This window comes from Oncorhynchus kisutch, linkage group LG5 (genome assembly GCF_002021735.2).
Source record: "Oncorhynchus kisutch isolate 150728-3 linkage group LG5, Okis_V2, whole genome shotgun sequence".
In the NCBI taxonomy this organism is placed as follows: Eukaryota; Metazoa; Chordata; class Actinopteri; order Salmoniformes; family Salmonidae; genus Oncorhynchus; species Oncorhynchus kisutch.
In genome coordinates, this window is record NC_034178.2 from 53,007,970 (window position 1) to 53,024,057 (window position 16,088).

Here is a 16,088-nt window from a genome sequence, read left to right on the forward strand (position 1 = left end):
TCACAATTGATATAACGTAGGGTATATAAATAAGCCGATTTGACTATACTTTTATAATCAACCAATAGGCAACACAGTTTACAAACAATGAGCTTTTGAAGAACACTGTATTCTATTGAATGAATGGCCTCAATGATGCTGTAATAAGCGAAACAACGCAATATCACAAACAAAAACACCCTCAAAGCTGCAAAAGGTATCTGCTTCAATCAGATATCAAAAGAAAAAACCGTGTTCCATATGGTAACCAACGGCCCAAATAACATAAAATACTTTTAAACATTAAAATACTAGTCCAAATGTACAATGTTAATCCCATATCGTCTCGGCTGTTTCAGTCTGCAGTCCAAATCCTGCGCTGCCTACTGATCCTCGTTGAATGAAAGCTTTGATTTCGGCAGGATAGGCTATAAACTATGAACTGTTTTGTTTAACAAACTTCCGAGAGCTTCACATAGCCCACTCAACAACGTTAAGAATTGTTCTACACATAGTATATACAACGGGTAATAACACTAGCCTAAATCTATCAAAGCATTCTATTTGCATCCAGGGACTTTAAAAGTCGCTCGCGGGACAGCTCACCTTGTGTTGTCTGCCAACTGAGACCCCCGATGAACATTTTGCTGAATGGGAGAGATAAAGGCGAGAGTAAGAACAACATATTACCGTAAAATAGACCGCAGACACTAAAACCATACTGCAATTTATAGATTTATATACACAATAACTAAAATAAAGTAAAGGGGGAAAATCGGCCATGTTGTGAAGGCACGAGTGGTCAAGTCGGGCCAGTAAAATGCTTACGAGAAAATACTGTAATCAAGTGCTCTCCAAATGGAAATAAAAAGTTGTTACAATAGTTATCTCCTCACTCAAAAGAAAAAGGAGAATAGGTATTGGGTCCTGCCCGGTTGAGCGGCACTGATACACGGTTGAGCGGACCACATTGGAGAGCACAGCACATCAGAACAAGCATGCCTGCCTGTCTTTTGTCTCCGCGCTCCGGTCGGCTCCACACAAACCAAACTCCACTATTATCTCTCATACATAGGGAAGCAAGCAAGGCCAAGACGCTGGAGAGACGGCGCCGGAGATTTACCAAGGGTCGTGGGGGGAGTTGTCCACCGAGGACAGGCTGCTTTGGCTCCCTTCCGTATCCATTCCGTTCCTCTGTTCTCGACTATGAGGTGAGGAAAGGCAGTGAGTAGCAGACTCAGGGTGGCGGAGGGGTGTGGGGGTGGTTTGTCTAGAGGAGGAGGGACGAGCGAGCGTGGCGCCCGCACACGCACGCTGACACACACACACAAGCAGGCTCCGCCTCTCTCTCGCTTTTCCGTGCTCACGATTCCCTCCCCTCACCACACCGCCTTGTTGGTTTGGCGCTCTCTTGAAACGTTTCCCCGCGGAAGGATAATGATGTGCAAAGTGGAAGTTTTGAGGAAGTCTATTCTATGCGAATAAATTATTAGTACACAGTATATGCCTAGTAAAATAAGGCCTCCAGCTTTTAAGTAAGTATAAAGTACACTCTGTGACTAAATCTGAGTGTAGGGGGATGTAGTGAAATGTGGAAGGCGTCTTCTAATTCATCAGAGAGGATGGAGTGGCGTCAAGACACTTTTCTGGATTTAATATTGGGTACACCCCAGGGATTCATGACAACTACACTACGCCTTGCAGACACAGATACATGATTTTTACACTATCACGTTAACCCTAACCATACTGTTGATTTACTATTTTTACACTGCTGGCACAGATATTTTATTTCACCGTTCCAGCAATTTATGGATGCATAACCAGGACAGCGTTGTACAGCTTTTATTGGCCCAGCTCAGTACACCCCCTTAGACCTCCTCCTTGCAGAGACCCATCCAGGTTGTGCCACCAATCTGACTGACTGGGTTCAAACCATCAACCTGTGTCTCTTGCACACCACAAAACTTTGTTAACCTGCTGAGCTAAAGCCTATAGTAGGCATTCTCTCTAGGAACTGCTCTGCTCACGGGGTGCCAGAGGCCTGGTATGTAAGCTACACAGTACCCCGCCTCTGCTCATTTTGAACAGTTTTAACTGTACTGTACATGCCTGTTCTTAGTCGCAGCAGGTTGCTATGGCTCTCTGTCCCTTTACAAATGGCTGAGGTTTTAAGTCACCCTGGATATGTCTCAAATGGTCCTCTATTCCATAGTGTACTAGATTTGACCAGATCCCATATGGCTATGTTAAAAAGTTGTGCACTGTGTAGGGAATAGGGTGACATTTGGGACAAAAGTCCTTATGCCCCCACACTGCATGCCCATGTGACCACCCATGTGACTGCCTTAACCAACTAAGTGGCAGATTAACAGCTTTTCCCCTAAGTAGGCTACCCTCTTCACTGGGCCAAGAAAGTCACCTGAGGGCTTTAAATGCATTGGTGGGACTGCTCCTGTCCTATGGTACAGTGGGGTGCATGTACTACCCTACAAGCTATGTGTATATTAGCTGAACTGTCAAAGTGTACTTGTCAAAACTGCAGTTTGTTTACTGCTATTTACTGTGCAGATTTGAAAGGTGCACGTTGAGCTATAGCCTACAGAATATGTGCATTACAGAGAAATGGGCAACATCTAATGCGTCGAAACACTGAATGAGTGACAGAGAGAGAGAACGAGAGAAAGAGAGAAAGAAAGAGAAAGGACAGAGAGAGAGAGAATGGTGGCTCCAACAACTAAAAACTCTAGACCAGACTCTCATTTTCCACACATAAACGTGTGTTTACAATACCTCCAATGCATCAAACTGCACTTAATACACACACACACACAATAATGAGTGGTGGCTGTTTATGTGCAACCTCACGAGACGTGCTGTCAGGCGTATGTGTGTCAAATGGTTGTGAGGGCTGGTGTTGGGGGCTGGCGCGGTGGGGGCTGGCGGGGGGAGAGGTGGACCATGGCGAGAGAACAGTATGTAGGACAGAGCCTAGCTAGCGCCCTGACTGACTGACTGACTGGAGCAGTGGGCGTGATACATTTCTGCATGCATGATCAATGGGGCTGAATAAAGAGAGATAGAGGGAGCGAGAGAGAGGGTGAGAGGGGGAGGGGAAGGAATGAGTTGTGAAAGTGATAGAAAAACAAGCAAAAGGAGAAAGGTAGGGAACATTTTTGCAAAAGAAAGTGATGGGACTAGGTGCTAGATATGATATGATGGGGAGAGGAAGACACTTGGAAAGTATATTAGTATACTGTATATGAATGAGTAAATGGGAATGAGTAAAAATGGGCTAAAAAAGAGAGAAGGGAAACAGAAGACGCTTATAAGAATAGTAGAGAGAAAGATTAAGACTTAAAGTATGTAAGGTATGCCATATCCATAACCTATGTCCACTTGCTTTGAAGCTCTTCAGCAACACTTGAATGAACAAGAATGGGATGGGATGCACGCATGCACACCTGTGTGTTATGACACTTGATTAACCCATTTTCCGAAATTACTGTAGTTTTTCTCAGTTATTTGAGCAATATTATATTTATTAATGTCAGCTTCAGTCATTCAACTTTTCAACCTCTACACGACATGCATTTTTGTCCTCTAGAGACCTGTAACAGATTAGTTATGTTTGATTCAGTAATTTGGACAAAGATATGGTTATGGTTTCTTCATACTCTGGTTTGTTAATTAACCTCACCAAACCAAAATGGCTTCAGCTTCTCTCTCTCTCTCTCTCTCTCTCTCTCCCTCTCTCTCTCTCTCCCTCTCTCTCTCTCTCTCTCTCTCTCTCTCTCCCTCTCTCTCTCTCTCCCTCTCTCTCTCTCCCTCTCTCTCTCTCTCTCTCTCCCTCTCTCTCCACCAACTCCAAACACAGTGATAGCTTGTCTATTCTGACTCTCCTGTATATTTGTTTCCTTGATCACAACAGACCCAGCGTGGGAAGCATATTGTTCAATCATGACCTTTGACCCTTTAGGTCCTAGGACCTGCTCAGAGAGACCCTGAAGGGAATTTGGGGTTGCTGCTGCAATCCCAAAAATCACTGGGAGTGTTAGTGGCTAGGCTGTAGGTTTCATAAGTTCTGTGGCTTTGTGTACGTTCTCAATACATAAATGCTGTGCAGGCCAACACAGACTCCGAGATCATTTTGTCATATTGTAGCAAATTCAGGGCAAGCCTTCGTAGAATCTTGCACCTCTGCCATGTAAATGAACAGTGGAAGGGAAATGGAAATTACTGCTGAGTGAGAGATTTCCCTCACAAATCACTTGCCCAATGCCACTGCGTTGTAGGTTCATGGCACGCCAGGAAGCCTTTGCCTTGGGTGTCGGGGAGGAAGCCAATAGACCAAAAGGACACCAAGAGGAAAGAAGTAATTCACTTTAATTGAGGTATTTGTTCAACTGGCAGGTGGCAAGAGGAGGAAGGGAAGGCTTTAGGAGAAGGAGTGGAAGAAAAAAAAACACACCTGTGCTGCTAGGACAGAGCTCCACCTCTGTTCTCCTGGTATGACAATCCTTCCATCCCCAGGGAAGGGTTTAGCGAGGGAATTAGACAAAGGGAGGAGAGAAAGAGAGAAAGAGTGAAATGTAGAGGAATGCTTCAGACATCTTCAACACAATGGTAGACGTTTAGCTGGTTTTAATTCATTTTGATACATCTTTAATCTCATAAACACAATACGTATACTATCAAATGACTGATAGTATATGGAAGCAAGGAAAAGCAAAGGGGGAGAAAGGAAAGGGGTGAGGGAAAAAAGGGTTTATTTACACATTATTTTACTCAGACAACTGGGTGACTATTTTAGGTGTTTCAAAATAAGAAACTGGGAGTGACAAATACACACAACACAGTCACAACAGAGGCTACGATTTAGCACAGGCCTAACACTTACGGACAGCTTGTCAATACAAAGTTACCACAAAGACAATGGCTACGGGAAACACGGCACCATTAGGGAAACGTTTTATCCATCGTTGTCTTATTGCATTATAGTCTCTCCCAACTAACTCACAATTCACTGATCATGTCATTTCTAGACATTGACCAAACTCCTTTTGCACTATTAGCTGCCCTTTGAGTATTTTACACATGCGCTATAATGTTACAATTGGTATCTTTGGAAAGGAAGGTTACATTGATAGATGGTGTTTTCTTGTTGAAAATCTCTAGCTTTGAGGGTTGTGTGGTTCATGGTAACTTTCAGGCTTGGGCATGCATTCACTTTTAAAGCAGTAGTACCATGGTTGTACAAACATTATACATCAGCGCAATTAACGCTGGATAACCTGTAACGGTCTTCTTCCTCCTCTGACGAGAAGTAGTAGGAAGGATCGGAGGACCAATGCGCAGCGTGGTAAGTGTCCATCTTTTTATTAAAGTAAATGAACACTGAACAAAAACAATAAAGTGAACGAACGAAACAGTTCTGTCTGGTGCAGATACCAACACTCAACAGAAAACAATCGCCCACAACTCAAGGGTGAAAACAGGCTGCCTAAGTATGGTTCTCAATCAGGGACAACGACTGACAGCTGCCTCCGATTGAGAACCACACCAGGCCAAACACAGAAACACAAAATCATAGAAAAACGAACATAGACAACCCACCCAACTCACGCCCTGACCATACCAAAACAAAGACATAACAAAAGAACTAAGGTCAGAAGGTGACATAACCATTGCATAAGTGCAGAAAATGACAGTTTTCTAGACACCATAGTAACCGTGTAGACGCCCATCATTACATATTTAACATTACCATAATGTCTTTGGCCATTGAAGATGGTCAATGTGAGATCTAAATTCAAATATTGTGGTCATGACCAATGTGACAGATCAACCACCAAATAACGTTAATAGTCCGTCAGATCAGAAACTCCCCCATAGGGACCTTTGGGGGAAGGACTTTGCCCAGCGGCAAAATCTACAGCTCTCATTTACAAAGCACCTCTACCAAAGACACACACACACATGCACAAGTGAAGTCAGAATATGGCCCTGTAGTCTTTTAATCCTTCCCCTCTCCACTCCCCCTACTTCCATCCACAGGGCCTATCAACGCCATACCTCCCTGCTATTTATAGGATACGACTGTCCCCTCATCCGGTCCCCCCTGCCAAAGCACAGACATGGGGGTGCATTTCAATAATCAACAGTGACCTCCTCTCCTCTCCTTCATCTGCACTGATCCCAACCAGAAGGGAGAGGGGTGAAAGAAATGGCAGAAGCCAGTCAACGACCCCTATATGGTTCTTGATTCATTGGGAAGAGGCAGATTGAACTATCTGATTCAGAAGCCTATAGTTTGATAGTGTCCTGATTTGCTGTTTGATTGATTGATTTTCTGTGTGTATGTACTGTATGTATGTGTCTGTGTGTCTGTGTGAGTGGGAGAGAGATGGGAGAGAGGTAACTCATGCTGTAATTGGTGTGTATTCCAACATGTAGCATGAGCTTGTATATTTACATCTAACCCTCTTACCTTTCACCATGGTAATGTGGCCAAGTGGCGCCCAGGCAAAGCCTTTTGTGTGACCTCACCAGTAAGGAAATATCAAGATGACAAAATCAGCAGGAGCAGAAACTCGCTGAAGATTTGCAGAAACTCTTCAGCAGTTTAGATTTTGGCCAGTCATTCAGCAAAATTCAATGTAATATCTGTATCGCATTTCAGTATTGAAAGGAGCAGGTCGGCTGGAGGGGCCTTCTCGTGGACCAAACCGGAAGTGCAACATGAAGGTAAACGTCAAACAGACATAACAAATGTTTGACACTTCACATAATATAGTTAACTTAAAACCATTTAACAGAGTGACAGGAGAGAGAACGAAAATGAGAGAGAGGCAGGGTAGGGAGAAAGGGAGGTACAGTGTTGCTGAGGCTCCATTGTGGGGCTTTTGTGAGGCTCAGATTGTCTTCTTCTCTGGGAAAGTGGAAACTCAACACTTCTCCCCGGAGGTCTGGTTACCAGGTGAGAGAGGAAGCAAGAATGGAAAAACAGAGCCCAAGCAAGAGAGAGGAGGAGGGAGGCGGGGCGGAGAAGTGTGGAGAGAGGAATAGGCAATGAGGGAAGAAAAAGACAATGAGATTTGGACATGAGTTGAAGAGAGGTGAGTTGAAGAGAGGTGGAAAGAGAGAGAAACTGAGAAAGGGGGAGATGTAGAGCTGTATATATAGATAAGAAAATAGAGAGGGAGAAAGAGGTAGGTTTTTCTCACAGGATTAACACAGCTGGGGGTAAGTAAGTGTTCACTGTAAATCACTGAATAGACTACACCATTTTGTATTAAAAAAAAGTGTCATTCTACAAAACTTTCTGTCTATCAGATCTAATAATACACTACGTCTAAATCCAATTTCTACAACCTTACATTTTGGGTTATCATAGGGTTATCATAGGGTTGTGATAGGGTAAGCAGTGGTGGAAAAAGTACTAAATTGTCATTTGTCAAAATTCCTTAATAGAAATGACTCAAGTAAAAGTGTCACCCAGTAAAATACTACTTGAGTAAATATCTAAAAGTATCTGGTTTAAAATGTACTTAAGTACAGTGGTGGGGAAAGTATTCAACAGTCATACTTGAGTAAAAGTTAAAAGTTGAAGTAAATGCTATACATCAAATTCCTTATATTAAGCAAACCAGTTGACACAATTTTCTTGTTTTTTATTTATTTACAAATAGCCAGGGACACACTCCAAAACTCAGACATCATTTACAAAAACAGTATTTGTGTTTAGTGAGGCAGTAGCAATGACAATGCATTATATTGATAGGTGTGTGAATTGGGCCATAATTGCTGTACTGCCTGAGCATTCGAAATGTAACGAGTACTTTTGGGTCAAGGAAATTGTATGGGAGTAAAAAGCACATATTTTCTTTAGTAATGTAGTGGAGTAAATGTAACATTTGTCAAAAATAGAAATAATAAAGTACAGATACCCCTAAAAAAAACTACAAGGAAAACTCTTTGAAAGTGATATATCTTGAAAACTTGCTTGCTGACATGCAAAACATTTGGGACGATATCAAACAAGGTACTAATGAAACAAATACCAAAAGGGTGGCATTTTCCTTTAAGAAGTACTTCAAATGATTTTTACTTAGTTACTTTACACCATGGAGGATAAGACTCATTAGTAAGCTCATTAGACATTTCAAATGATATTCTTCAAGAATCAGTGGTTTTGAATCATTAATCATTCAACAGATTGATCATCTGTGATTTAGTTATTGTTGTTGTAATAGTTTCTTCACCAAAACAGGACAGGTTATTCTCACTTGATTCTTTGTCACATAACTCCCCCTCGTGGCCAACACCTGACACTGTTTCCTTCTTAGGAAACCCGGAAGGGCGGCGCTCACTCTCCTTTAAAGTAACTTCTCAACAGGTTGAATGAATGAATGACATTGCTGAAACATACTTTTGCACCTCATCAAAGGCATTTGAAAATTCACATGTTTATTTTGGATACATTTTTTTTATACCAGTATTCACTTAACCCTGGACACCAGTAGTTTACAAAACACAAAAGGATACACTATTTGATTTCTAGCTATCTCTAACAAAGATCTATCACCAATTTCCCTAAAATCCACATATATTTCACACATTTTGATGCCTCATGCAGTTTTGGTGTTTCTTGAGGAAACAATCAAAAACACTACAACTTTTTACTTTATAACATGATAAAACATGGTAATAAAAGTGTGAACCTGCCATATTAATACAATCAAGAGTTGTGTAAAGAACTGTATCCTATATGACCGCATATATAATTGTTGACAATTTTCTGACCAGGGCTGTCTTTTCAGTTTGTATAAATAAAAATATAATACTACGTTCTATTTATAAGTGCCTGTCAAATCACTGAAGGACACCAAAAAATAAAGGATCAATTATGTACAGAAATGTTTTAGTTGCAATACCTGTCTGTTACTGCTTTAGATTATTTCGTTCTGAATCCGATTTGACTGTAAACGTAAGAGTCCTTCCTCTGATCAACTTGTTTGTGAAGTATGTTATTGGACCTGCATGTTTAGATGCACTATAAATAAAGTTGAATTTGAATGCAAGTACATTCAGGTGACATGCTACAGTAGGTCTCTCTGGGAGGGGGTGTAGTGAAAGTCCTTGCCTAGTGAAAATAGTGAAAATCTATACACCCCTTGCACAGTTGTCACATTTTCTGCCTTCAAATTAAATATTTCAAAAAGAGATTACATCTAGTTTTTATTTCCTACTGATATACACAACAAGCTCCACATTTTCAAAGTGAAAGAAAAAGTATAGAACTTTTTGAATTAAAAATGAAGATGTCTTCAGACCCCATAGTTCATATTTGGTGGAAGCAACTTTGGCAGCAATTACAGCTGTAAATCATTTTGAATAAGATTCTACCAACTATGCACAACTCTTAGGGCAACATATATCCATTGTTTTTGTCCAAATTGCTCAAGCTCAGTACATTTGGTTGGGAATCATTGATGGACAGCAATATTCAAACATTGTCTCTGATTTTCAATCAGATTTAAGTCAGGACTGAGACTGGCCCATTCAGAAACACTCAACACCACTTTGAAAGCCATTCTGGTGTGTCTTTGGCATTAACATTGGTGTAATTGTCTCGCTGTAAAATAAACTCTATCAGACAGTCATGACACCAGGGTATTCAGAAGACTGAGGCAGGTTTTCCTCTAACTTTTTACCTTGAATTTGCTTGTTTCATATTTATTTTGATCCTGACAAACTCACCAGTCCCTGCCGGGGACAAGCAAGTGGTGTGTAGACTTTCACTAGGCACTGTATGTGAGTGAGCTGGCATGTGTGTTTGACAGTGAGTGTGTGTGTGAGTGGGTTTGTGTGTTTGACAGTGAGTGTGTGTGTGAGTGGGTTTGTGTGTGTCTTCCCCCTTCCTCTCTTATTAATACATCTAGAGTGGCGGGTGGGCACAGCAGGTAACGACAGAGAGAGAAATAGAGTGGCGGGTGGGCACAGCAGGTAACGACAGAGAGAGAAATAGAGTGGCGGGTGGGCACAGCAGGTAACGACAGAGAGAGAAATAGAGTGGCGGGTGGGCACAGCAGGTAACGACAGAGAGAGAAATAGAGTGGCGGGTGGGCACAGCAGGTAACGACAGAGAGAGAAATAGAGTGGCGGGTGGGCACAGCAGGTAACGACAGAGAGAGAAATAGAGTGGCGGGTGGGCACAGCAGGTAACGACAGAGAGAGAAATAGAGTGGCGGGTGGGCACAGCAGGTAACGACAGAGAGAGAAATAGAGTGGCGGGTGGGCACAGCAGGTAACGACAGAGAGAGAAATAGAGTGGCGGGTGGGCACAGCAGGTAACGACAGAGAGAGAAATAGAGTGGCGGGTGGGCACAGCAGGTAACGACAGAGAGAGAAATAGAGTGGCGGGTGGGCACAGCAGGTAACGACAGAGAGAGAAATAGAGTGGCGGGTGGGCACAGCAGGTAACGACAGAGAGAGAAATAGAGTGGCGGGTGGGCACAGCAGGTAACGACAGAGAGAGAAATAGAGTGGCGGGTGGGCACAGCAGGTAACGACAGAGAGAGAAATAGAGTGGCGGGTGGGCACAGCAGGTAACGACAGAGAGAGAAATAGAGTGGCGGGTGGGCACAGCAGGTAACGACAGAGAGAGAAATAGAGTGGCGGGTGGGCACAGCAGGTAACGACAGAGAGAGAAATAGAGTGGCGGGTGGGCACAGCAGGTAACGACAGAGAGAGAAATAGAGTGGCGGGTGGGCACAGCAGGTAACGACAGAGAGAGAAATAGAGTGGCGGGTGGGCACAGCAGGTAACGACAGAGAGAGAAATAGAGTGGCGGGTGGGCACAGCAGGTAACGACAGATAGAGAAATAGAGTGGCGGGTGGGCACAGCAGGTAACGACAGAGAGAGAAATAGAGTGGCGGGTGGGCACAGCAGGTAACGACAGAGAGAGAAATAGAGTGGCGGGTGGGCACAGCAGGTAACGACAGAGAGAGAAATAGAGTGGCGGGTGGGCACAGCAGGTAACGACAGAGAGAGAAATAGAGTGGCGGGTGGGCACAGCAGGTAACGACAGAGAGAGAAATAGAGTGGCGGGTGGGCACAGCAGGTAACGACAGAGAGAGAAATAGAGTGGCGGGTGGGCACAGCAGGTAACGACAGAGAGAGAAATAGAGTGGCGGGTGGGCACAGCAGGTAACGACAGAGAGAGAAATAGAGTGGCGGGTGGGCACAGCAGGTAACGACAGAGAGAGAAATAGAGTGGCGGGTGGGCACAGCAGGTAACGACAGAGAGAGAAATAGAGTGGCGGGTGGGCACAGCAGGTAACGACAGAGAGAGAAATAGAGTGGCGGGTGGGCACAGCAGGTAACGACAGAGAGAGAAATAGAGTGGCGGGTGGGCACAGCAGGTAACGACAGATAGAGAAATAGAGTGGCGGGTGGGCACAGCAGGTAACGACAGAGAGAGAAATAGAGTGGCGGGTGGGCACAGCAGGTAACGACAGAGAGAGAAATAGAGTGGCGGGTGGGCACAGCAGGTAACGACAGAGAGAGAAATAGAGTGGCGGGTGGGCACAGCAGGTAACGACAGAGAGAGAAATAGAGTGGCGGGTGGGCACAGCAGGTAACGACAGAGAGAGAAATAGAGTGGCGGGTGGGCACAGCAGGTAACGACAGAGAGAGAAATAGAGTGGCGGGTGGGCACAGCAGGTAACGACAGAGAGAGAAATAGAGTGGCGGGTGGGCACAGCAGGTAACGACAGAGAGAAATAGAGTGGCGGGTGGGCACAGCAGGTAACGACAGAGAGAGAAATAGAGTGGCGGGTGAGCACAGCAGGTAACGACAGAGAGAGAAATAGAGTGGCGGGTGGGCACAGCAGGTAAAGACAGAGAGAGAAATAGAGTGGCGGGTGGGCACAGCAGGTAACGACAGAGAGAGAAATAGAGAGAGAGGGATAGGGAAGGAGAGAGCGAGGGAGATTGTTTCTACGTCTGTCTGCCTATCTGCCTGTCAGTCTGCCTGTCTGTATGTATGTGGGCATTGTCTGGTCCTTCATGAGTATGACAGTACATTAACTGTCCTTTTACACACTAACATAAATCACTTGGTTAGCTGAGACACATTTCATTTTTGGTGGGAGAAAGACAAAGCACTATATGGCAGAATGTTGCCATACTACTGCCAGTAGTCTATATGGCAGAATGTTGCCATACAACTGCCAGTAGTCTATATGGCAGAATGTTGCCATTCAACTGCCAGTAGTCTATATGGCAGAATGTTGCCATACAACTGCCAGTAGTCTATATGGCAGAATGTTGCCATACAACTGCCAGTAGTCTATATGGCAGAATGTTGCCATACTACTGCCAGTAGTCTATATGGCAGAATGTTGCCATACCACTGCCAGTAGTTTATATGGCCCTAATGTGGATCTGTCCTGCTGTTCTTAAACTTTTCCATGCTTTTCCATACAGCTATGCCATGACAATAGAGTTTGTTTAACTTACAGTACTCAACACTTGGGTGAGAGTCTGTTTGTGTGAGTAAACGCTTTGGCACAGCACACACACAAACATACACACACGCACATAACACACTCAACGCCTGCCCCCGCTATAAGAGTAGTCTGCCTTGTTGTGCATGACCAGTCTGTTGTCTACGAAGTAGAAGCTGTCCGACTTCGTCTCGTAGGGATGCTCCACCATCTGATGAACTGGAAGGGAACATAATCATAACATGGAACATATTGTTCTGTTTTTGATGTTATTTCCATCCATAGGGGTGGCAGGTAGCCTAATGATTAGAGCATTGGACTAGTAACCGAAAGGTTGCCAGATCAAATCCCTGAGCTGACAAGGTAAAAATCTGTCGTTCTGCCCCTGAACAAGGCAGTTAACCCACTGTTCCTAGGCCCTCATTGAAAATAAGAATTTGTTCTTAATTGACTAAACACCTAGTTAAATAAATAAATAAAATCATTCATTTGGGAGAACAATCTCTTGACTGGTGCATTACTTCCAGGTAAGCACATGACAACAGACGCTAATCTAGCCAGGTTAGTGTGTGGGATGGCTTTGTTGTTCTTAACTGACTTGCCTAGTTAAATAAAGGTCCAAATACAATATGTCTGGAAAATGTATTCAAAAGGTGATGTGCAGTAAATGATTGCATTTCCACATAAATGTAATGTACACATTTGATTTATTTACTCAAAACAATGTATTTATATAGCACCTTTCACTAAAACATCAGTACCAAAGTGCTTCAAACGGGGTCATTGATTGATGGATGGAATGTGACACTCACCCAAGCTCTCAGACAGCTGAGGGAACTCGTAGATGTGTTCGCAGGTGTTGCGGCTGTTGGGGATACAGAAGCCGAAGTCAAAGTCAAAGCTCTTCAGGAGGTGATCCCTGAAGTAGTGCCTTTCAATCATCCTGAAGCTGTTCAGAGGGCGGGCACCAACCGTAAACTCCACTCTGACACACAGAGAAAGGTGTCAACATACAATAAGTACTGTGTGTGTGTATGTGTGTGTGTGTGAGAGAGAGAGAGTATACGCACGTGGCTCCCACAGTCCTCAGTCGTAGGAATGCAGTGGTGAACTGGTAGCATACAAAACGCCCGGCACTCATGTCTCCCTCTCCATTCTCCTCATCTTCCTCTGAGGTCAAAGACACAACAACAAACAGGATATATTTTTTAACCAATGGCACGGTGATCAATCACAAATACAGAGTATTTCTCAGACATACTACAATAGTAATACACCGACACACACACACACACACACACACACACAGAGAGACACACACTCACACTGAGAGGGAATATGAACTGTACCCGTATGAGGTGGTTTGGCAATTTCAAACAACACAGTCCCTGTCTCCAAGTCTCTGATTTTAAAGCGGATAAAATCTATGTCGAAGATGTTGTCCTCTGGTTTACACAGGTACCCTGACATGGACAAACAGTAGAGGTGGTCAGTGGCTGTCTTAAAATATATACTGTTTTAAAGGGCAGTAAAATCTATCTTTCTTTCTTTCCTGAACAAAACTATAAAAGCAACATGCAACAATTTTACTGAGTTACAGTTGAAATAAAATCATTAGGCCCTAATCTATGGATTTCACATGACTGGGCAGGAGTGCAGCCATATCCACCCACTTGGGAGCCAGGCCCACCCACTTGGGAGCCAGGCCCACCCACTTGGGAGCCAGGCCCACCCACTTGGGAGCCAGGCCCACCCACTTGGGAGCCAGGCCAAGTCAATCAGAATGTGTTTTTCTCCCAACAAAAGGGCTTTATTACAGAGAGAAATACTCCTCAGCACCCCCTCCCTCCCCTCAGACGATCCCGCAGGTGAAAATGCCGGATGTGGAGGTACTGGGCTGGTGTGGTTATACGTGGTTTGCAGTTGTGAGGCCAGTTGGACGTACTGTAAAATTCTCTAAAACAACATTGGAGGCGGCTTATGGTAGAGAAATGAACATTCCGATATCTGGCAACAGCTCTGGTGGACATTCCTTCAGTCAGCATGCCAATTGCATGCTCCCTCAAAACTTGAAACATCTGTGGCATTGTGCTGTGTGAAAAAAATTGATTATCTTGGCAAAGGATAAATGCTCACTAACAGGGATGTAAACACATTTCTGCACAGAATTTGAGAGAAATAAGCTTTTTGTGCTCATGGTAAATTTCTGCTCATGAAACCAACATGTTGTGTTTATACTTTTGTACATGTGATTTATATTTACCTTGGGCAAGTCACAAATGCTTATTTACAATGATGGCCTACCCCACTGAACCCAGACAATGCTGGGACAATTGTGTGCCACCCAATCATGGCCAGTTGTGATTCAGCCTGGAATTGAATCAGAGTCTGTAGTGATGCCTCTAGCAGTGAGATGTAGTGACTTGCGCCACTCAGGAGCCCCATATAGCAAGGGATCTCTGATTTGTCATAGCAACTAGGCTATTCAGGTAAATAGACAGGCATAGATTGCCAGTTTTACTCAACGCCAGTGTAGCTATGTAAATTCCACTGTATGTAAATGAACCTGTAGCTAGCTACCCATTTGTATAAACAGCCAACCACTGCCAATATCATGTAGAAAATAGATATAGCCTACCCCGAGTAGCAACCGGCAATCGTAGGACCTCTTCAGGGGTGATGTGGCCAACTTGTGTTCGAAGATCATCTTCTGTGACGGGCCTACTATCCACCTGGCTTTGCCGAGACTTGAGTCTCTTCAGAACCCCTCCACCTGGCTTGCGCTCCCGCGCAGCAGCCGCGGAACTGTGCCCGGTGATCGAGACATTCTCAGCAGCAACAGGCGGGTCGATGCGAGCTTTAGCTCCGCTCATAATTACCAATGATGATGAACCTTGTCTATTTGTCTCGGTCTACCTCGCTCAAAGCAATAAGATGGCGCCGTAGATGTCGAATGAAGAACCTCCGCTTCTCGCTGACGATGGGTCAAGCACTTGTTTTTGTAATCACACGCTTTACAGTTGCCATGGCAACAGGTCAGAGATAAAGTCGAGGTGAAACGGACTTTCAGAGAAATACCGCTAGGGGCAGGATGTGCACCACAGACCAGACATGGCACAGGCTACACCTGCTTGCTTTTAAACGCACACTCGGACTTTTGGGCTAAGGACATGTGGAATTGACAATTCGATTTACGCATGTGGTGGGCAAAGGCATTCGAACCACATGTTTTTTTTAACACCCCACTTGATTAACAGTCCCTCAATATTTTAAACACAATCTAAGATGTCTTGCTTTTCATAGGCATTCATTCTGGAAGAGCCGGCTTTATGAGTTTTAGGATGCTGCAGGGGAGTATGGGGTAGGTTGAGCTAAATGGCTAAACTGAGCCACCCTGGTTTCTAGGAAATGGCCATGAATTCTGATTATTTCCATGGATACACAACATCCACAAATATATGTAGATATCTGTGTTAGAAATAATACAATATTTCCCATGATGAAGTGATGCTGAATGTAAAACATTGCTCAATTGACCCACTCTCCCCTACTGTTTTATATCAGCTGGAAATCTAAGGCTGTAGCCTATTAGTCAA

General features: G+C 44.0%; 2 protein-coding genes across 4 annotated transcripts in view; both read right to left on the bottom strand.

The window, feature by feature from the left end:
* The window catches only part of LOC109891240 (RNA-binding protein Musashi homolog 1), a 42,631-nt gene extending 41,402 nt beyond the window's left edge, over positions 1 to 1,229 (bottom strand). The window contains exons 1-2 of one of the 2 annotated variants that reach the window (XM_031825380.1): positions 1,103 to 1,229; positions 586 to 626 (exon numbers count right to left, since the gene is read on the bottom strand). In XM_031825380.1, the coding sequence (XP_031681240.1) occupies positions 586 to 626; positions 1,103 to 1,164 (103 nt within the window). In that variant the 5' untranslated portion in view covers positions 1,165 to 1,229. The remainder of the gene's footprint in view (positions 1 to 585; positions 627 to 1,102) is intronic. The other variant, XM_020483626.2, reaches the window with a different exon arrangement.
* A 10,647-nt stretch (positions 1,230 to 11,876) lies between these two features.
* On the bottom strand, positions 11,877 to 15,489 carry LOC109890252 (protein unc-119 homolog B-like). 2 transcript variants are annotated; one of them, XM_020482237.2, is made up of 5 exons: positions 15,131 to 15,489; positions 13,842 to 13,955; positions 13,563 to 13,662; positions 13,305 to 13,477; positions 11,877 to 12,711 (listed from the first exon to the last, which is right to left on the bottom strand). In XM_020482237.2, the coding sequence occupies exons 1-5, from the start codon at positions 15,363 to 15,365 to the stop codon at positions 12,596 to 12,598; spliced, it is 738 nt and encodes a 245-aa protein (XP_020337826.1). In that variant the 5' UTR covers positions 15,366 to 15,489; the 3' UTR covers positions 11,877 to 12,595. The 2 variants fall into 2 exon arrangements, with proteins under 2 accessions (XP_020337826.1, XP_020337828.1); XM_020482239.2 differs by lacking the exon at positions 13,842 to 13,955.
* Between the last annotated feature and the right edge of the window lie 599 nt (positions 15,490 to 16,088).

Excerpts from the sequence above, each read along its gene's own strand:
- LOC109890252 (XM_020482237.2), bottom strand. The coding sequence starts at position 15,365 with ATGAGCGGAGCTAAAGCTCGCATCGACCCGCCTGTTGCTGCTGAGAAT. Across the intron at positions 13,663-13,841 it reads TGCCAAACCACCTCATACGG|AGGAAGATGAGGAGAATGGA; the intron begins GTACAGTTCATA and ends CTTTGACCTCAG. Across the intron at positions 12,712-13,304 it reads TCAGCTGTCTGAGAGCTTGG|TTCATCAGATGGTGGAGCAT; the intron begins GTGAGTGTCACA and ends GTTCCCTTCCAG.